General features: G+C 36.7%; 1 protein-coding gene across 4 annotated transcripts in view; it reads left to right on the plus strand.

The window, feature by feature from the left end:
• Window positions 1–23,546, plus strand: part of LOC5567571 (putative uncharacterized protein DDB_G0282129) — a 271,047-nt gene that overhangs the window by 117,890 nt on the left and 129,611 nt on the right. For all 4 annotated transcript variants that reach the window (XM_021847212.1, XM_021847217.1, XM_021847224.1 and 1 more), the window contains 2 exons: window positions 21,173–21,646; window positions 21,712–21,958. In XM_021847212.1, coding sequence (XP_021702904.1) covers window positions 21,173–21,646; window positions 21,712–21,958 — 721 coding nt within the window. The remainder of the gene's footprint in view (window positions 1–21,172; window positions 21,647–21,711; window positions 21,959–23,546) is intronic.

Raw genomic sequence — 23,546 nt, forward strand, 5'->3', positions numbered from 1 at the left:
CCATCTACTCCTTCGGTTATACTTCCTCCTCCCAAATTTTGAAAAAAAAAACCCATGGCAGCGCTTTTGCTAGTGCATCACCACCGTATTTTATCAAATCGCTCGATAGTTGGTCCACTCCAGCGGCTTTGTTATTTTCAACCGACCAATCTCCGTTTCTGCCTCTTCGAGATCTGGAGGCGGGAGTCTTTCGTCGTCCGTGCGTGCTCCCAAACTTTTTTTTCCGTGCCACCTTCGCTACTGGTCACATCACCATTGAGATGCTCGTTAGTGCTGCCGCCACCTTTCGACCACCTCACGTTCATTCGTGAGACGATTTCCGTCACAGTCTCTGCACATGTCGGCTTGTGACACAAAGCCTTTGCGCGAATGGTTAAGCTTCACGTAAAACTTCCGTGTGTCTTTTGCGCGGAACAGCTTTTCCATAGTTTCGCGATCACGTTCTTTTTGTTGACGATTCTCTCTCCGGAAGCAGCCCTGTCGTCGTAAAATTTGAGCTTCTTAGTCATCCCTTTTTGAGAAGGGCGTTAATATAGCCCAGAAGGCGCTTCTATTCCCAGGCGTTAATGATGTCTTCTCATAAAAAAGCACAAATATTCTTATATATAGTAAATTCGGGTCACGTGATTCAATTTCTTACTTATGGTGCACCAAATTCATTGCAACGTTGTCTGTCTTAAATAATGTCTAATTGTGTATGGTGAAGTTTTTTGTGTTACAGAATGTTTATTTCTATGAAAATGATGTGAAATTCTAGAATCAAGTTTGTTGTGAAATTGATAGATATCCATAAACTTCTTGTTCTAAACAAGGATTTCGACATGGTGTAAACCTGAAAACTAAAAATATATCTCCTAAACAGATTTTACTACAAAATTTTACTTACAAAACTCTTACCAATTTGCTCGTTTTGTTGAAAAAATTGATTTTCTGCTACAAAGTAGGGAAATTCTTTGGAAATTGCCTACATTTAGGCGTTGTTCGTGATATTCTTGAAATTTAATTATTGATTATTTCTATAAATATTGCCTCGATAAGAATTTGGCAAGCATATTTGAATTCAGGAGGCCCAAATTAAATATGTAAAGTGAGTTTTAAAACAAACAATAATCACATTGACAAGTGATCAATTTCACCCCTAAATGGGATTCCCCGATTTTTAATTTTAGAGCTGATGTTTGGCACTAACATCACATTTGTTAGAAAATTTCGGTGCATGAGCCAATGAAGTTCACCGTCGTACTTGCTTTCCTGTATTACGTTGTATGGTATTGATAATATTCTAGAAAACATCAACAGAAAACAGTGAAAAATGATCAATTTTACCCGAAATTACGGTACTTGCTTGCTGGTGGTGACAAATGGGTGACCATAGATAGAAGATAGAATCATGATATTATTTTTTTTTAAATTAATCAAACAATTAAGTTTACAAATATTTTTTTTAGAGTTTTTTAAAAGCAGGACATCTAGACCGTTTGAACTGTTATTTTTTTACTTTAAGAAGAGGTGTTAGCCTAATATACGGCTTAAATTAAAAATAAAATATCGGTTGAGGTGAGCATCAAAAATCTTTAGGTGATATCAAAATGAAAGAAGTCAACAATTGCTCTGGTTTTCAATATATTTCGCTATGGATTTATCTTTTGTAGTTTTACGTTAGATATATTAGGGAATCTTTTAATTGTCAAGTATCAATTAAAGAAGTGTTTCAAACTAATTTCATTAAATTTACAAACACGAAAATGCTGCTCTTGGTGCATACTTGATTTTGAAAGTTTTCACTATCACATTAAAATTATTGGTCCAAAATAAACAAGAGAATGAGCTGACTGTCTTAAGAACAAATAAATTTCTTCAACTCTAAACTTTAACATATTTCATCAAACCTCGAGAGTGTTCTTGGGCCTCTTAATGATCACGTGCTTTTATCGAAGGATCTCTCTAGATATTAACCAACAATTTCTTCAATAATACCGAAAATATTAGGGATAAAGCACATAAAGCCCTGTAGGCAAATGCTTTTATATCGTAATACCCATTTAATTGAGGGATTGTGCTACTTTGCCCTAAACAAAGATTCCCCAAATGTCGTTACCTCGAACGTCAGTCCCTTGAATGTCTGTTTTCCGAATATCCCGTTTCACAATTTCCTACATTTCAGAGTAGTAAACGGACCAGTCATTTAGTACGCACACTGTCACTGAGAACTGTTCTTGCACCTTCATGAACTGCATCACTTCTCGAAGAGACAGGTCATTCGAAAAAATGGATTCGAGGAAAACAATTATTCGGGAAACTGTCATTCGCGGAAACGACATTCTAGGAAAAGTAGCACAATCGTTTGATAAATAATATGAGATAAAATATAGATATTATAAACAACCTATAAAACGGAAAGAACTCACCAATATAAGACATAAATTGCTGGGCTAACCAATACGCTAATCAACATTGATCCTGATTGCATCGCTCATTCCCGCAAGAGCAGATAACGCAACTAAAAGGGGAAATATTACTCTTCACTTGATTTACGTTAGTTAAGGTCATAAAGCAAACACAATATTATTGGTTTTCGACAAGGCGTTAAAATGCAGCTGATCTACGTGAAATAAAGTATAATACCTTCAGGGCATTGATACAGATTTAAAAATTTGATTGATTTTTACAGGGCGTTGCGATTCAATTCATTAATGTGGACTAAGGTGAAATTACTGCAGGATGTTGATAGAACTTGGCATTTTCAAATAATTTCCAATAGGGCGTTGAGATGTACCTGATCTTCATAGGACAAGGTCAAATTACTCCTGGGTGTTGATACTTCTCAGAATGCATGCAAATTTTAACTTGCAATTGATGTTCTACAAAGCATTAATATGATCTACATGAGACAAGATCAATTACTATACAGCTTGACAATTTTGATTGATGCCATACAGGGCATTAAGATGCACCTAAGGTCAAATTACTCCAGCGCATTGATACATCTTGGAATTTTCGATTCATGCCCTACAGATCGTTTAGTTGCACCTGATCTACATAAAATAAGGTCAAATTACTCCAGGGCGGTAATACAGTTTGGAATATTCAATTGATGTCGTAAAGGGCGTTAAGATGTTCCTGACTTACCTAAGACAAACTTGGATTATTACATGGCGTTCAACAGGCTAGAATTTGAAATTGATGTCCTAGAGTACGTTAAGATGTACCGTAATCCGGGGGCAAATTGATCACTGGGGTGAATTTGATCAGGTCGGTACCGAATAGCATTTCCTTTCAAGGATGCTTAATGCTTCGTTGCCATCACAGATATTCCATGTTTTCTAGTTTAAAGATGTCTAATGATGATTTTAAGCTATTTTATTTTTATTAAGGTCAGTTTTGCATAACAATATTCACTGTTTTGGAGGTGTTAGCAATACTGTTGAAAATGTCGATACTAAACAATCCGTTGGTGCTAAGCCAGCATATAAACTTTGACTGTTAAAAATGTTGTGTAAGCTTCAGTGTGAACTGCTGCACTCATTTTTGAAATCGTACAGCATAACAAAAATAGTGTTTTGCTCATAAAACCGTTTATTGTTGACTAACGTGCTTATTTCAAGGGAAATTGCATACATTTAGGCGTACTATACAGATTTACAAAGTTTAATTTTGCAATAAAATGAGGATATACACGAGTTGCAAGAATTTTGACATCATTATCAGTTTCAGGAGACCCAAATTTAGTAGATAGGAAAATTTTACATTCTAAAATATGCTTTATTATATAGTGATCAATTTCGCCCCTATGTGTCATTTTCAATATTTGATATTAAACCCAATTCTATGAAATGTTAAATTTTATTCATAAAAAAATGATAACATAAACTGATAGAGATCAATGAAGTACTGATTTTACCGAAATTAATTTGACAATTTTTGAATTCCAATGGACAACGTGACAAAAAGTTATGAAATAGTGATCAATTTGCCCCCGGATTACGGTACCTAATATACGTGAAAAAAGAGCAAATTAATCCAGGGCGTTGAAATATTTTGAAAATTTCGATGACATCAATCAGAGCGTTAGGATGCATCTGATCTTTTAAGGATAAAGTCAAATTACGCCCTGGAATTGATACTGCTAAGAAATTTCTATTGATTTTCAACAGGGCGTAAATATGCACCAGCTCTCGCAAATATCAATATGGAGTAAAGTCAAATTACTTCAGACCGTTGATATCAGCGTTAAGATGTTGTTGAACTACGTGCAATAAGGTCAAATTACTCCAGAGCGTTGCTAAAGCTTGCATTTTTTAATTGATGTCCTATAGGGCGTTGAGATCTACCTGATCTACATGGTATGAGTTCAAATTACTTCAGGGCGTTGATACAGCTTGGAATTTTCAATGGATATAGGGCATTAAGTTGCACCTGATCTACGTAAAACAAGGTCGTAAGACAAAGAAAATAGATATAAAAAATATGAAGTTGATTTACATGACACGATTCCAAATTACTCCAGGAAGCTGGTACAACAGCATGGAATTTTCAATTTATGTCCCACAGGGCGTTAATATGTACCTTAATTAAGATCTACGTAAGAAAAGGTCAAATTACTCCAGGGCGTCATTACAGATTAGAATTTTCAGTTGATACAAAGCATTGAGGTGTACATGATCTACGTAAGGTCAAATTAGTGGAGGGCGTTTAAACGACTTGACATTTGTCCCACAGGTTGTTAAAATGCACATGGAACAAGGTCAAATCACTTCAGTGCGTTATAAAATCTTGTAATATTCACTTGATGTCCTACAGGGCGTAAAGATGCACTTAGTCTACGTAAAATAAGGTCACATTATACCAGGACGTTGATAAAGCTTGAATTTTCTATTTATGTCCTACAAGGCGTTGAGATGTATTTAATCGATATGGGATTAGGTTAAATTACTCCAGAACGTTGATAGAGCTTGGAGTTTCTATTGAAGTCATACAGGGCGTCAAGATGCACTTGATTTACATGGGATGAGGTCAAATTAATCCATGGCATTTATACAGCTTGATTTTTTTAATAATGTCCTTCAGGGCGTTAAGATGCAGCTGAACTAGTTCAAATTACTCTAGGGCGCCGATACAAATTGGATTTTTTAATTGATGCAGAGCATTGCACCTGATCTACGTATGACAAAGTCAAATCAGTCAAGGGCGTTTATACATCTTGACATTTGTCGCACAGGGCGTTAAGATGCAGCTGATTTACATGGCACGAGTCCAAATTACTCCAGGGCGTTGATAATGCTAGGAATATTCAAGTGATGTGGGGCGTAAAGATGGACGTAAAGTTACACTTGACCTCCCTCAATTTTCTCCTAGACGTCGATAAAGCTTTTTTTTCAATTGATGTCACACAGGGCGTTAGGATGCTTCGGATATATATGGGACAGAGTAAAATTACTCCAGGGCGTTGATACAGCTTGGAGTTTTCAACATTGATCTACGTGGAATAAGGTCAAATTACTCTAGGGCGTTGATAAAGCCTGGATTTTTTATTCGATGTTCTACAGGCCTGTAGCAATGGCGAAATTAGTCTAGGGCGTTGATACAGCTCGTAAATTTCTATTGATTTTCTACAGGGCGGTAATATACTCCTATTCTATATGAAGTTCTATATGAAATGGAGTAAAATTACTCCAGAGCGTTGGTAGGTAGAGGTTGGAAATTCCGATTGATATCTTATGGAGCATTCGATTGTTGTTGATTTCGCACATTATTTTTTTATGACTTCGGGTGAAAAATTCTTTAAAAATATCTGTGAAAAGCTTCTTAGTCGTCGACTAAGCGCGACTAAGCAGGACGACAGGGCTGTCCGGAAGAAAAATTATTCGATGAAAATGTGTTCACTGTGTTTCGGTTGGAGAACAGAATACAGTGAACACATTTTCCTGTAAATTTTCTTGATTTTAAACGAAAAAACTGCTTTTGACAATTCCAAAATCTAAGTCACGAGCATTTAGTTCATCATAGATGAACTTGTCACAACCGCGAAACCAGTTCCATTTTCCAAGCTTCCAATCGTAATCGTCGCGTGGGTTTTTGCCGATTGCTCCGGGTCGTATTATCTCCTATGTTATTCGCAATAAGGTTTTTACGGGTGGCTTAATTGGCGCCAACACTCCTGTATCGCTGAAGCGCCAACTAGCACTAAGACGATCATGCTGAAGGGGCTACCACCTGCAATTTAGCTGTGCGCGATTCAGTATTTCTTTCTCATCCGCTGGATACCAGAAGAGACGCTGTTTGAGCCGCGCCTCCTGGTGAACTGGCGCTCGAGACGTACCACCTCAATCTAGCTGATGTCAGAAAGTCAACAGGCTGCACTACCAGCTAAGTCCGCATCCCTTAGCTGGCGGTCTTTGTCATCGTTTGGCTCGTGGAAGCATGATGTAGGAACATGTGAGGACCAGAACTGTTTTGGACGCTCCTTTCTAGTTGTCGACTCACTGTTTTCAGTTGCTCGGCAGCATGCTAAGAATGCGGTTTCTGGACCGTAATCAGTCGACACGGAACCAAATAGCTAGATTGGTGGTGCAATAGGCATCCCCTATAAACACCTTAAAGGATCAGTTAGTGAGAAAGTTCTTTATGATGTGCAGTATGTGACCGGTTAGGCCCCAGCTGGGTAATATTTTTAGGACAAATGGTGTTCAAGTGCTTTCGAGATGTCCAATGAGATCATCTCAGCGTGATGGTTCCTATCACTTGCCTCTTGCAGCACTTCGTCGATAGTGGTCTAAGTTGACATAAGGACTCCTTGGAAGTTCTAACATTGATGACGTCGGAAAAATGTCAGCCGTCCACCAGAACATGGTCGATTTGCTTGCAAAGCTCGCTATTTTGGTGTGCTTAGGTATATCCTTGCGTGCAAAGTAGGTACTACTGACGGCCATCCCCCTGGTGGCAGCAAAGTTCACTAAAAGAATGCTATTGTCGTTAGTAACGGAGTGAAGGCTCGTCGTACCAACGATAGAGTGGAATAAGTCCTCTCTCCCGAGCTGTGCATTAGCCTCGCTGATGACAATTTTTACGTCGAGTTTGGGGTATTCTTCATAGGTTTTGTCCAGACATTTGTAAACGCATTTGTGCAACGCACGTCATCGGGTTTGTCGTTTGTCGGTGCAAAGGCTTTGATCAAGCTGTAGTTGAAGAACTTGACCGCTCGTTGATCGACTCTAATGAGCATGGGCATGAGCATGAGAATTGATGGCCGTACAGTTCGTAATTGCTACTTCGTGATAGACCAGAATAATCAAAATTTCACAAGGAACTAACCATACGACTCCCGGGAGTAGCTTTCCATCTCTAGTGTACAATTTCGTTATTTCCAAACATTATGAAGACAATAACGTCGTCCTTACGGTCATCGGAGAATGTTAGTGTGACATCTTTTGTTACTAAAGACCGAGTATACCTCTGGATTCTCATGGTTGTCACAGGAAATAATTTTTGTTACTGGGAAATATTCAGAAGCTTCACAATCTGGATTCGCCTTGTTAAGCAGGTACCTATGGGGTGCGACTCAAATTTCTTTCGGTGCTACACGCGCTGCTGAGAGACAGCACCATAAATTCGAAAGAGACGTGCTCGAGTCTGCACTTTCTGTCTGCCCTGTTTCTGTCTTATTTTCACTTTTTGCGTTTCGTACACGCATTGAAAATTCCACTTGAATTCAGTTCACTAATATGTGACTGCCAAAACTGTTAAACATGATGATCATAATTTATTACCACGTTATGTTCCTGTCTTTACCAACTATATTAAGATCTACAAATAAAAATTTTTGCAGAGCACTTGTTAAGCTTGTCAACCTTCAAAGCAAAGCTTGCTGAAATTTTCCTAGAGTGAATTTTTGTGCTTTGACGAAAGAGATTGAAAGAGATTGTGCTTCGCTTTGTCTCGCACCAAAACCAAATTGTCTCATGCAACTTGCTTCTAGTTCACTCGTAAAGAATGGGAGACGCACAGTCGATTTCGGTGAAGCACACAAGTTTTTCGCACAGCACTGAGTTTTCAAACATACTCATGTAACCTCAAGTAACCTCATGATATATACGCCCTTATTCTAGTACGCTCTTGTAATGACCAACGAATGGAAGCTCTTGGATCTACTGAATTTTTTTTTTTTCAAAAACGCCAAGGGCCCATTCACAAATCTCATAACACTGCAGTGTTAGTGCACTGAAGGGGGTGGGAGGATGTCCTCAAAATGTTACAGCTCATACGAAATTCAAAAAATACTCATAAATTATGTGGGTATCAAAAATGGTCATTTTTAGCGTTATGAAATTTGTGAATGAACTCCAACCTTCCAAATCATCAGATTCAAGGGATATCATATGTTACAACATTGCATACGAGTCCCATAAGGTTCATATAATTTTCTGATCCTTCCTGGCATTACGTCTCTACTTGGACAAAGCCTACCCCTCAGCTTGGTGCTCTTAGAGCACTTTCGCAGATATCAACAGGTGTAAACAAACGAGATGGACATTTGGAAATTGATTAATTTTCCTAAATAACTTGTAACTGCCATGCTTTGAAGATGGTTTACTAACTGAATACTTACTCTACAACAGTGTTTCCCAAACTTTTTAGAGTTTCGCCCCCTTGAGACCAATATTTTTTTGGAATCGCCCCCTGATTCGAACATTACGTACAGAAAATTTATCAAATTAAAAAGGTATTGCATTTTAATTGTGATAAAATTGTCAATTATTTGTGATTTTGAAGCATTCATATATGCCAAAAAATGTCCACGACTCGTATATCGATAAAAATTGCATGCAACTGTCACATGCATCGATTTCTGGTATCAACAAATCTAACCGAGATATTCCTATGAATTTAGATAACCAAAATTTATAAAAATGATCAACTGATCAGTTTTTTATGGTTCTTTATTTTTTTGATAAATTTTGATTTATTTTTATGTTTCTAAAACTGTTGAAAGTTTTAAAAAATTTGGGTAATTTATGTTATTTTGGAAATATGACTATTCTAAAAATGGGCCAATGCCAAATTAATATAAAAAAAATCATTCAATTTTGAAAAAGAAATATGGAAATCACTGCAATACAACATTGAGAAGGGTTTTTTTTCTTGAATTCTATACAACTCAGTTTTCATCAGATCTTATGCTTGTAATTCGACGTCCCTAAGTCATATCTTCAGGTTTGTTATTATGCCTTTGACATTCAGTGGTTTTATCATTAGAACTTGATTTCTGTCTGTCAAATGCTCTTGAATTTGTTTTTAAAATTAATTTTACTATAAATATTGATTAAAATGTGTGTAACCAAGATATCAAAATGAGTGCCGTTAAACAAATCCATGAAAAAGTGGATGCCACCAATAAATTAATTTGCAGTCTTATTGTAACCATTCCCTACAAAAAAGGCATGGAACTTTTTTTTCGATATTTATATAAATTTAAAAAAAATACCTTAAGTTTTCACATGTCTAATTATTCTAAAATACTTTCAATATACCCTAATCATAGAATCATTCAGATCTATACGAGTGGACGGAATCCATAGCACAAACCATTTTTTTTAATAATTCTCAAGTTGTGGTTATCATAAATTAAAAACGAGCATGTTCAGAGGAACCTACGTACTCATAAAGATAAATAAATTGGATTTATATAAACGGAAGTATCGAAATTCTTCAGATGTCTCAGAGTAGACATATTCTTCAATTAAGTTTCTATTTAGAATCGGTCATTTGACAAATTTAAAACAACAATTTTCTCCAGAAAGAATTAAAATTCTACAGTTTTGGTCGTATTCTTCGTCCATTTCTATTACCAATTATGATAAACAAATGTTCTTTTTTTATTGATCCATTGGGGGAAAAAATGCTTTTCGACAAATGATCGATTGTTGAGCCTTAGAACAATGTTTTTAACAATGCTCCAAATTTTTTTTAATGTTCCCATTCTAGAACTTTCGCCCCTTTTCTATCTTTTTCGCCCCCAAAATTCAGATTTACAAATTTTTGCCCCCTTGGAATTGAAAATCGCCCCCCGGGGGGCGAATTCGCCCACTTTGGGAATCACTGCTCTACAAGAACTAAAATTATAGAAATTCTAGAGATGAATCATAAATCTCGTTGGCCAAACACGCGATACAACAATGTAATTAACTATTTTTCAGACCCAATCCAGTAGTGCTGTTGTGAACCACGCAGAAAAGGATTGTCGTCATTGGTGTCGGAGTTCTGCCTGATACAATGATGAAGCTTTTTTTTTCGTTTGGATAACGACAGCTTCTGTTCCAGCTTCGGTTAATGAATCCCATTCCAATATTGAAAATTAGAAGCCCTGCAATTGAATCGATTCGTATGTACCTACCTACATTTATTAAAATCTCACGAATTATTCAATATATTTCTCCATTACCCCATAAAGTTTAATTCGCTCAGACCTCCAGAGAGCGTCATCCATCATGGTTTTCACCTGGCATTCTTCGTCAAAGAAAATGTCCGTATGTTACCCACGAATCATTAAAGTTTCTTGTTTAGGAATGGTATTTATCGCAATTACCAGAGTCGGTGCATATTTTATTTCTTGTTTTGAACCGAAAGGCATGGGCAACAAGTGATGTATCGCAGACAGTGGTGCACATGCGTTACCTGCACACACACACATTCAGTCGATTTGGATCTACCGTTTTGTCTCAAATTCCGAACAGACTCATATTCCGAACACTCGGTTTTTGTATGGCGAGTTGGTTGAAATGTTTCGCTGAAATATGTCATCAAATCACTACGAAATGGCTGTCAATTGCAATTAAATTTTAACGTTTTCAAATCTATTTTATAGCTCTGGAGTAGTGATGATTCTCTAGTTCAAGACCAGTAAGACTAGCTCAGATAAATTTATTTGCGAAATTATTCATTTGAATAAGATTTATTCGTGCTGTTCGGAATTTGAGTCAAGGTGTTCGGAATATGAGATAGAATGAACACAGTGTTCGGTATTTGAATCAAAATGTTGTTCCATACTTTAACGTAAAAACAATAGTAAACAAGTCTAAATAAATATTTTTTCGGTACACCCAACAGCTAAGGGTTAGACTTTGTGAAGAAATTTAAATTTTCACAAATATCACCTAATTTATGCCTATCAGATGCATTTGAAGTCACTGCTGACCTTAAGTGTTCGGAATATGAGTCAAAACGGTATATGTTGCTCGCCAAGAGATGAAGATGTTGTTAACGTTGTTGCTGTTGTGGGTTACCGCAGTCCGTGGCTGGTTGGATACCTCGGTACAAAGTGTACCGTTCTCTGAAATAAGCTCACCATCGACAGCACTGTATTGCTCAGATTCTACAGTGCTCCGATGGTATACCTTCAACAATATATTGAAACGATTACAGCTAGTAATGGTTATTACACGAAAGCGTTCAATAACTTTACAAAAATCTACGCCTGTGTCGATGTTTCTGCAGATGCAATTTAGTACTAACTGTACCGCAAATAGCACTTTACCGCCCAGCTTCTGCACTAGTTCCTCCCGATGGGCAAAAGTGCAGCAAAAACAGGCTCTGCCATTGCCTACTGGTCAGCAGCAATGCGGTGAAATTAGTAGGCACACGATCTGATTAATTCACTTGTTAATGTTCTTCGGACTTGCACGTCTGATGGGTTCGAGAGCCAACACCAGCATAGCTACATAGGTGTGCTCGATGTTTAACAAAGGGAAGATGCAACATTCAGAACGGATGAGCTATTTTCCACCATGGTAGAAGCACAACATTTGGGGGTATCAGAAGGCCAGCTCCAGAGACACATTCAGGGGGGACCAAGGCCCAGCAGTCCCCTTATTTTGTTCATATGGAATGAAAAAAAAGGAGTGGATATTTTTACACGCTTTTTTTTAAACCGACTGTATAATTTCTACGATAATCGTATAGTACGATTTATGTTTGTCAATCTTTCATTAATTTGGATTTTTTTTTTAACTATTTGGTTTTTCGTCAAATATTTCAAAACTCATGGCTAGAGACAATGTAAATTCGCGGCAAATTTTTTGAAATTTCGCGGGTGACCCAGGCGATAAAACCAAAATTTCGCGACTTTGTCGCGGTTCCATAATTATGATTATATTTAATATTTAAATGCATGTCTACAGTTAAAATATTTTTGCCATTTTTCATCGTAATAGGCTGTTTTTCATCACGCCAATCTGTCATGAAACGGCCTACTTTTCTACACTGAAGTATACAGTGCGGCAATAGTCATTACGCAACTAAAACCAGTGCTGTACTGATTCATTACGCAACGCTTTCTCATTATGCAACTGTTTCGAGTTGCGTAATGAATCATTTCACAACAAAATTGCAAAATGAAGGTGAATGCATTCCGATATATTTTCTGATACCCCAAGTGGTATTCTACGAAATTGCATAAAATGTTGTACGTAACTCGTTGCAGAACTCGATTTTTACAGCACTCGTCGTAATTATCTTATTCGGCAAGCCTCGTAAGATAAATTTACGACTCGTGCTGTAAAAATCATCATTCTGCAACTTGTTCCTTAAACTACTATTTTATATGTGTAAATTTACCGGAACTTCATTACATGTTTTTTCATTTTTCAAATTTAGATTATAAGTTAATATTAAACTTATAATCTAAATATTGCCAATGTAAAATTTCAAAAACATCAAGAAAACCATCCATCTTGATACTAAACGATTAGAAGATTTCTGATGGAACCTCGAATTAAAAATAAATTACCCATTTTCATAAGCTAACATCCTAAATTAACTGGGATTGTAATATAAATTCTTTAAATTTAACAAATTTCGCGGGTTTTCGAAATTTCGCGGCGAAGGCCAAATTTCGCGGATTTCGCGGCTTCCGCGAAATCGCGAATTTCCATTGTCCCTACTCATGGCGTAAAAATGGCACAATTGCTTTAGTTAGGATATTTTCCGGCCTTTGCTGTTAGGGGTTCCTGGGGTAATATGCACTACTTAAGGAAAATGTGCCGAAGTGAACACTAAACAACATGTATGTAGTGTTTTAATACACGAATCTAGTTGGTTTGGGTTTGCCCTACATGGTGTTGAGCGAATTTTCATCATAATTAATTTAGATTGTTGGGAAATTTAACTTTTTTCAAACACAACTTTTGCGTGAATTAGGATTTATGTAGGGCATGATGCATCGCTTTTTGGGGCAGAACGCACCACAACTTTGAGGCAAGACGCACCATCGTGTTTTAAACGTAATTTTATTTATCGTAAAAACACGAGTTTTTGATAGTTTTCGTGTATGAGATTATATAATTGTGCATAAATACGTTGGTGAGGACTTCAAATAACCTAACTTTCGTGATTGTAGTTTATTTTGGACTGGATCGTTCTGCCCCAACCGATGGAGTGCATGTTGCCCCAACCGGGCACTTAACAGAAAATGTTATGTAAAATAGAAATCGTTGTTTTATTTCGCCAAATCATGTAATCAACAACTTACCCAGTCTCTAATCATCTGTTTTATGGTGAAAGATTGTGAAAATTCTCAATTCATCGCTTTCAAAACAACAAGTGAAATGATCTGGAAAGTTACACCAGAATCGTGCTTTTCGAATTTATTGCTCTATCTCTTTGTTAAGTTTTCCAAAATGTATCAAATTCTCAGGGTGTCAACAATTTGCAACGTTTCATCGATCCGCATAGTGTTTTTCTCTCAAAACTCGTTTATTTCAGAGAAACTGACAGGGTGCGTTTTGCCTCGGCAGTGCATATTACCCCAGGAGCCCCTGCTTCGGTGGGTGCTACGCCACCCGAATAGTTTTTCTTCAGTTTGTAATAAGTGTGATTCCGATGCGAAATTACAGCAGGTATAGGGGGAGATCCCCCAGTACCGGACACTTAAGCCAATAAATTCATGATTCGAAAAATATTGGTTACATGTGCTCGTGTTACCCATTTATGATAAATATTATCATTTTTATAGTGTACAAAAATAAATTTGATAATATAAATATGAATTTTGACATTGCATTTTGATTATGTATTTTAGAACCAAATTGATCGATCTTCAAAGGTGGCACCCAATACCGGACACGATCCGGAAATGCCTCGAATTATGTGAATTTGAATATCATTGAATGTGTTTACTATAGGAATAGTGCATTTGCAACATTTGCAAGAACAATTTGAGTTTTTCGTAGTTTGCAAGATGTCCATCAAAAACCTCTTTCATATATGAAGAAAAATTGCGCATTTTACGATGTTGTTCTGAATGTTCATTCTTTTTAATTTTATTGCATGTTCGATACCAGGATCGACGAAATCCATGAAAAATAAATGTATTTTGAGACACTGGTGCAATAATTACAAAGATATCATATAACAAATCAAGCTGTCCAAAACTGGGGGACAGGAAGCGTTCAACCAAAATTGTAATTTGTCCATATTTAGTTCAATTTTGGTACAAAATACATTCATACTATCAAATAGGGATTAGGTTCGAACATGCTTTCGTGATTCAAATAATTTTTTCATATCTTAAATAATTACTAAATAGGCTCAACATTAAGGCAAAACGTTATTTTTTTCAAAATTTTCAAACTTTTTTACTTTTTTAAAAAGGCATGCATATTTCAAGGATGTGTTATTCTACGCAAACATTAGCAATAGCTTCCTTTTCTACTAATACACCATCTTAATTGTACCATGATTTCTCATTTTTTTGACTTTGTCCGGTATTGGGTGCTGTCCGGCACTGGGGGACCTCCCCCTATAGTTGAAATGACGTTTAGTGATTTTATTGTTGAGAAGAATTCAAATGTAAATTGTGGAAACTACTTCGTTTATGATCGTTGTTCTAGGTGTAGGAGTGATTATTGCAATCCAGAATCAACATCGTTTTTCATACACAGCGTCAGCGGGCTGCTTTTGTCGATGACCAATTGCATGACATTTGTTTAGATCGGATGTGCTGAGTTTGTTCTAATTTAAGAGGGTAGGGTCAATTTGAAGGAGTTTTCCTTTGCCGAGTGGTTAGAGTCCACGGCTACAAAGCAAAGCCATACTGAAGGTGTCTGGGTTCGATTCCCGGTCGGTCCAGGGCCTTTCCGTAATGGAATTTTCCTTGACTTCCCTGGGCATAGAGTATCATCGTACCTGCCACACGATATACGAATGCGAAAATGGCAACATAGGCAAAGAAAGCTCTCAGTTAATAAGTGTGGAAGTGCTCATAAGAACACTACGCTGCGTAGCCAGCTCTGTCCCAGTGGGGACGTTAATACCAAGAAGAAGAAGAAGAAAAAGAAGAAGAAAAAGAAGAAGAAAAAGAAGAAGAAGAAGAGTCAATTTGAGTTCACGTTTAAGAGAGCAAGCAATGGCACTCAAATCAAAGCTCTTTAGCTAGGGCACAACGGTGTAATACCTGTGCCCTATCTCTGGAAGACACAAGCATGGAGTCACCTTAATTTTCTTAGAAACATCACTCGCTTTTAGTGAATCCTAGACCATTTCCTTCCATATTATCCAACTCCTTGTCATCTATGAGGGCGTTGGTGAGTCACTGGCCTCTCTTTAAGTAGGTGTCATATCATCATTATCCTACCCTTTCCTCGTAACGAAGTAGATGGGCGTGACTGGCAATGGAAATTATCATGTCTTTACATCTCTGTCTCCCAATTGAACAGCTATTTCATCCAAAATAGTTTAAGTAATTGGAATAAGAGTGGTAAAGTAAATAACATGCCAGTTTTCAGTATGCAATCTATAAAATACTCCGTTACCACGCAACGCAACGCAAAATATATCACTTTTAGGCCTCTGTCTGAATGGGTTAGGCACAAGTTTAGCACCATCGTAAATAGAAATTATATTGATGAACTCTTGAAATATTTCTAATTATGTATCACGTTGTCAAAATATTTGATTATTATCAAAGTTACATATACCATTTTTTTATACGAGGATAAACATCCCAATAGAGCTTAGTGAACGCACGAAGACTAGCATACGCTCGTCATACACAGTTTGTTTTTATTTTCCTCAAAGAAACTCATCAAAATGCTCCTCAAACATGCTTTCCAGACTCATCAAAATGTAAATGAAAATATTACCCAATTTGAAAAATTTACACCCGGATTCTGGGTGTTTTTTTCGAGACAGAGTGCATATTGTTTTCCTCTAAGGTTCACAACCACATCTACACTAGTGCACACATACCATTAGGCGTGATAACAACTATTAAACTTTCACATCAGAAAATTAAATGTTTTCAACTTCAAAGGTGTTTTTCAATTAAATTCAAGAAAACCCAATTTTGCAGCTAAATGTAAGGGAAATTTTCAGTAATATAATATTTTTAACCATCCATTTATAATATTTAACAAAATCTTAGCCGTCGGTCCCTCCAAGGAACACCGGAATATCTTCAAAACTTGATACCGGTATTGGGTTTAAAGGACTCTGGTAAATCTCTGAAAAATCCAAGAGTTCTATGCAGGAATTAGTATAAATGACGTTTTTCCTATCGTTATCTATCTATCTATATAAAAAAATGGAATGGTGTTTGTATGTCAAGAAATGGCTAACGAACGGGTCACCGGATTTGAATGATTCTTTCTCCGTTTTGTTCGTCAAGGGTTCCAACGTGTTTGTGTGTATAAAAATCCCAGGATATTCACCGAGAAAGTTGAAAAAACAAGCGTGAACGAAACTGTCATTTTGTATGGGACGATCAATAGTGTATTTCAACAGCCTACTTGATAGCAAGACGAAGTTTGCCGGGACCACTAGTTTAAAATATTATTATTATTATTATTGAAGAAATGTTTGATACACTCCTTATACAGGGTGGCCAGTGAAAAGTCGATTTCAAATTCCCGGTTTTCTCCCGGTTTTTTCCCGGTATTTCAAAAATATTCCCGGTTTGATGATATGCTAAGAAACATTATTGCGATTTTTTACCATTTAAAAAGACTTTTAAGTACGAGTTTTTTGGTCATAAACCAAAGCATTTCTATTAGGGGAGACGGAAATCAGATATTTTGCTGCGCATTCAAATTTTCTGGGCTTATACTGATTCTGCTAAATTCCAGTTTGATATAATAGATCCGGCAGAAATAAGGACAAACCGTTTTTTAATTATTATTTTTTTAAATCTTCAAGCGTCGCGACTAATATTTCAATAGCGCGCTGTGTTCATGAACATCGTAGGAATGCAGCGCCACATTTAAAAACTGATTTCGAATAGCGGCGACTTGAGGTGCGTCGCGAGTCTCACTGGCGTGATCCGGATGGATGGTGACGCTACAATATATGAAACGATATTTTACGACGATCACTTGAAGTAATCGTGGAATTTGTTACAAAAAAGTTCAGTGTTAAACAAGTTTGACCATTTTTTATATGATGGGATCGAGTCAATCTTTGAATAAATCATAGTTTAAATTTCAAACGGTCACAGATTTGGTAGACATAAAAATGAATTTATCAATTGTTCAACATTTCGTTCCATGGTCATCAGCATAGAATTTTTTGTTATATTTGATCCCCACAAATCTGGAATATTTTCTCAGGGCAATTATTTCTGATAAAAAATAACAGTCATAATTCTGAAGTGAATTAGAATTTTACCAAGTTGAGCAAGCCTTTTCCAGTAGAGAAGCTAGGCAAAATACAGGACGCTTTGATGCTTAGTGACTTTAAAATGGCTTGCTCAACGTTCACCACCTAATTAAATTTCAATCTTGTCGCTCCCTTGCGACGCCTATCCACCTATTCATTTCCATCATTTGCTTCTATAGACTCCATTTAGCTTTGAGTCGCATGACCGCTACAGCCATGAAACAAAATAATATATAAAGAATATGTTCCTGACTTTATTGATTTATTCGAATTCAGAAGCTTTTGTAAATATCCACTAAAGTTTAGATCGTGCTGATTAAAACATTACTTGGTATGCAAAATTTTCCCGGTGCTAATTGAAATTCCCGTATATTTCCCAGTTTTCTCCCGGTGATTCGAAATTCCCGGCTTTTTCCCGGTTTTCCCGATTTCCCGGTGCGCTGGTCACCCTGCTTATAGCAAAAACTAAAAAAAAATGTACACCTCTAGCATAATCCATAAAGATGTACTAAAAAAAATCTCAAAAAAATAAAATCAGATTACAGCGTAACAAAAATGACACTTTTGCGTGTCTCAAGAATCAAATTGTGTGTCTCCAGTAAATTTGGAGTCGCTGAATCTGATTCTGAACCAAAAATGTCCTAGCAGGTCATAAGTTTTAGATACAGGTCGCGAAATTTGTATAAATCACCGGTTTCATTGATGTTTACATGAAATTTAAGGTATGATTCATCTAACTTTTTAATGATCTAATCCACCAAGCATATAAAATAGGACTTAAGCTTTAAGTTTAGATATAATTTGGTTAAAATTACACGATTAAATTTAGATTAAATCGATTTTTTCAACATACTTGCAGACTCCATACAAGATTCTTCGTTTCTCTTATATGCCAAAATACAATACTTCTATAAACCATCAAAAATAACTTTTGAGCATAGAAAGTATTATAAACTTTGTTGATATGTGTTGACATTAAGATTGAATTCTGTGGCAAATTAAAATATTCTGTCACTTTGTATGTGACTTTTTTATAGCGTCTATCAAAATCCTACTTGATGGCAAGACAAAGTTTGCCGGGATGTAGTAATCAATATTTCCAGAAAATTATAACAGTTGACAAGACATAAAAACTCTGTCAACTCTAAGGAAAGGCAAAACGAGCTTGAAGTTTGTATAAAAAATCGATCAAATTGATAGAAAATCGGTTCCAATTGCATTCTCAACCATAGATGGCGTTGTAGTCTATGAACCTCTTTCACTATTGATTTGAATCGTCTATCAAACTAGCAAGGACAATAAACCAAATGTCTTCTCCTTAAGAAAGAAAAAAAAAGTTATACCTAGGAGACCTAAAATTGTACCCCCAAAATCAATTGAACAAATTTGAGCGTGTAACTTGAGATTTATACAGTTTGGTTTTTCTCATATAATTCTTAAGAGTTGTCTCAACGCTTAAGACATGTCAGCAGAAATTTATAGAGTAATTCCTGATAAAATTTTAAGATGGATTTCTAGAAGCTGAAGATAAATATTTTATGAAACTCGTACATTTTTGGAGAAAACCACATGAGATTTCTTTGGAAAACTAATGCAAATATCCCTAAAATAGCTTTAAAATAATCTCTGATTGAATTTCTGAAAAATCCTAGAGGGAATTCTTGCAGGAATCCCAGAAATACACAAAAGAATTACTGCAGAAAATCATGGGAGACTTTATGAATGAATAAATAGAAATTGTATACTGTATGTTGCCAGAATATCTGGTGGAGTTTTTAAAGGAATTATCTTAAGGAAACTTTCCGAAGAATTCATTCCTTTAGCTTTTAATGTTGGAAATTGAAATTCATTAAAACTGCTAAATTAGAACTGTGAATTTAGACAAAATAATGACAGATCCGAGGGAATCACGAAAAAGTACAATGACTCAAAATCCACGAAAACTACGGGACTCGTTAGAACCACAACTAGGTATTGGTAGGATTTAAATTGACCCCCAATAAAACAAATCGTTTTCTCTCAATCACCGAACAGGCTCATATTCAGTCGCATTATCTAAGGCGAGTTGGATGAAAGTTTTAACGGAAATATGTAATCAAAGTTTTCAGAAAATTGCAGTTAATTGCAATTCAATTCTCTTGTCAAAGGTCAGTTAAACCATTTGAATAAGGTAGGTGTACCAGTTATGGACATAATGGTTCCCTATTTCGCCATACGTGATTACTTTCAAGTCTTCACATTTTGAAAATTTGTGTGTGTTGTAGTAGTTAGATTTAAGATAGACCTTGATGTTTGAACAATAAAAAAGATTAAAAAGTGAAAGTTTTTAAAATTTCATATATGACAAAATAGGGAACAATTATGGCCATAACTGGTACACTTAAAAAAAAAAAGACGCTACACGTTATTGCTTCCAGTGGGCTATTTGCCCTTTGAAGGAAGCACCACACTAGACAACGGACTAGCATGCAACGCCCAGTGGCACAGTCAGAAAACATTCCTCTCGAAAAGTTTTCGGCCTGAGGCGGGAATCGAACCCACGCTCCTTAGCACGATGCGGCTAAATGCCTCGGTGACACTAACCGCACGGCTACGAAGCCCTGCTAGTTATTCGTTGTATTCAGAATTTGAATTCATAAGTTCGGAATATGCACAGCCTTCGTCATTTTAAGCTAAATGTTGTTCCATACTTTTGCATAAAACTAATCGTGAACGATGACAAATCATTATTTGTATGATCACACTAAAATACAGTTAAACTTTTCAAAGAAATTGAATATTTCAAAAATATCATCTAATTTATGCCCATCAGATACATTTGAAGTCGCCAAAAGTCTGAAGTGTTCGGATTATGAGTCAAAAAGGTAATTTGTTTCTGAACGCAGGTGGTACATTCAGAATCATATTATAGATCCTACAATTTTGTGTTAATTTTTTTAAGCTCCCCGATTTTCTTTTTGTAGTATAATCTTGCATCGAAGCATTATTGTAATTAGCAGGAATCAAATAAGCGCCCAAAGGAATACTTGCATCATCTGATTTAGCGGTCACTGATTTCCAAAGTAAATTTGAATAATTTTACTATGTTATAGAATGAGGGCTAAATTGCAAGATTTTTTTCAAACTGATAAGACTCCGATCTTGAGGGCACTCCACGTCTGTTACGCCTCTGCGCGGCTCCGAGGCCTCCCGACTCCAGCAGCAAGAAGAAATTTGTTTATCGTGACGTAATCGACATGCATCGTCCGCTTTCGCTGCTCTCTTTCCGATCATTATCTTCCACATTCGCTCCCGTCCGTCCATCTGGCTGGTCGTTTATCTCCTCGGCTGGCTGGCAGAGCTGCAGCGCTTAGGTCCCGAAGCGAGTTGCTGCAACTTGCGCGAAAAAACTAGGTCTTGGATCAGTTGCAGCAAGTTTTACCTCGGGTTTAGACACGCTTTTCCACACTCGCTACTAGCCACTACTATCGCGTTCAACCAGAAAAGTTTTGGTTTTGATATCGTGTTTCAATTTAAATTTCTCGTGCAGGTCGAAGATCAAGGTGTCGATCCTAATTTACGTGACGGCGATGGTGCCACTCCGCTTCACTTTGCCGCTTCCCGTGGACACCTGACTGCAGTGCGATGGCTGTTGAGCCACGGTGCCAAACTGTCCCTAGACAAATACGGTAAAAGTCCAATCAACGATGCGGCCGAGAATCAACAGGTCGAGTGTCTGAACGCACTGGTACAGCACGGAAACCGAGAACCCGATTACGTGGATTCGAAACAAATCAAACAATCGCAGCCCCGACACTCGGACATTTATGGCTCACAGCAACAGTTAGCAGTTTCAACACCGCAACAGCAGAAGCGGATATCGAAGAAGCACTCGAGCAGCCATCACTACTACAACAAGAACAAATCATCGTCTCACCATAATACTATGATGTCAAAGTCGTCCTCTGGCAGTTCAGATTCCGAGCCCTTCTATCTACACCCACCGACGATCAGGCAAACGAAGGTACAAAACCCCATTTCCCATCAACGCAATTTTTTCCTGCATTCACCATTTCTCCCCTGTTGTAGGACGGTTTGTACACTCGCCAGTCGCCAGACAGTTATTACGGAACAGTGCCACCGAACGACGGCGTCTACATCAATCCAATGCGCAACGGCTCGACGACGCCTCCGAGCCCCAATGGCAGCGTGTCGGGGGAATCCTTCTTCCTGCATGACCCGCAGGAGGTTATCTACAACCGGGTTAAGGATCTGTTCGATTCGGACCTTAGCAGCACCAAGGACGAACGCACCACCAACTCCAGAGCAATGACAGGTAAGTTGTGTTGAGGAAAATGTGTTGTGATGTTCATTTATGGACGTTGTGCTTCTAAAATGCGAAAGCTATTTTGAACTGAAAGAATGTGATAGCTGTTAAGAACTACACTGCCCATGTTTGCATCGTAGACGCACTATAATTGCTAGGAAAATGCATTTTTGTGTTCCCTGTGGCCTAAACATCGGTTTTACTGAATCGGTTCAAATTGGATTTGCATGAACATGAGAACTAGCTCTCAAAATCAGGCTGAATACTTTTGCATTCGATTTTAAAATTTCTTCAATAATATCGATCTTTGAATATAACAAAACTCATCAAACATTTTAAGTCTGGTTCAAAATTTGGTTAATTTTTCATCGATTTATTACAAATTCCTATAATTACGATGAAAATTATAGGAACTTGTAATAAGTTGATAAAACATTAACCAAATTTTGAACCGAAATCGTTGAATCGAAACAAAAAATTGATTAATTCGATAATGAGCGCTCATAACATGGTTTCAAAATATCAATTAGTTGGAATGAAAATATAGATTTTCGGAAAATCCATTTAAAATCACCCAACGCTGAATTCTTGCATTTGGTAAGGTTAAGATGAATCGAAGCCAAACCTCAAATTTTCAAGAGCACAAATATGCAGAACCAAACAGCCGTTTAACCACCAGCTAGTGACCAATCGATCAAGTTTTCAGCTTAAATGAATGTTTGGTTCTCCAGATTTGTGCTCTTGAAAATGTGAGGTTTGGCTTCGATTTATCTTCACCTTAACAATTTCAATCAAATATTCTGTACATTTGCTGAAGATTGAAATTCAAAAGTTGACTAGGTGGGGAGAATTTTTGTTCCATTGATATGTTGACATAATTTTTAATAATTAATTAATAATTAATTATACCTCATCGAGGTATTCAAAATGTATTGAGGACTGCTTGAGGTATTGAAGTACTATTGAAAACTTTTTTATCTGAAAATTCATCATGAATTATTATAGTATTACAATCCTGATCCATTTCAATGTTTGGTGTTTTGAAAATATGCATAACACATTATTTGAGGTACAGTGCTGTTCTGAATAATAGCAGCGCATGTCGATTTTCATACAAAATGCTCAACTTTGACATGCTGTAGTTTTGTTCCCTTTCAAGCAATCGAGCTGAAATTTTCTCCACAGAACTACAAGTATGATCAATTTTGTAACTACAAAATTTCAGTTTTTTCTGAGTCCCTGACGAAAAGTGAGACACTAGGTGAAATTTTTCGAAAAAATAGCAGTTTTTCATTTTAAAATTTTTCTTCTACAAATATTTTAAACATTTTCGGTTTAGGTGTAGGTTTGATAAGTAGGAGGAGATTGTTCCAATGGTAAGTGATATACAATTTAAAACTATAATGTCAAGCCGAAATGCAAATTTTTAAAACTGCTATTTTTTTCGAACAATTTCACCTAGTATCTCACTTTCCGACAGGGGCTTAGAAAATTTTGAAATTTTGTGTTTACAAAATTGGGCATATTTGTAGTTCTGTGGAGAAAATTTCAACTCGATTGCTTGAAAGGGAACAAAACTACAGCATGTCAAAGTTGA

This window comes from Aedes aegypti, chromosome 1 (assembly GCF_002204515.2).
Source record: "Aedes aegypti strain LVP_AGWG chromosome 1, AaegL5.0 Primary Assembly, whole genome shotgun sequence".
NCBI lineage: Eukaryota > Metazoa > Arthropoda > Insecta > Diptera > Culicidae > Aedes > Aedes aegypti.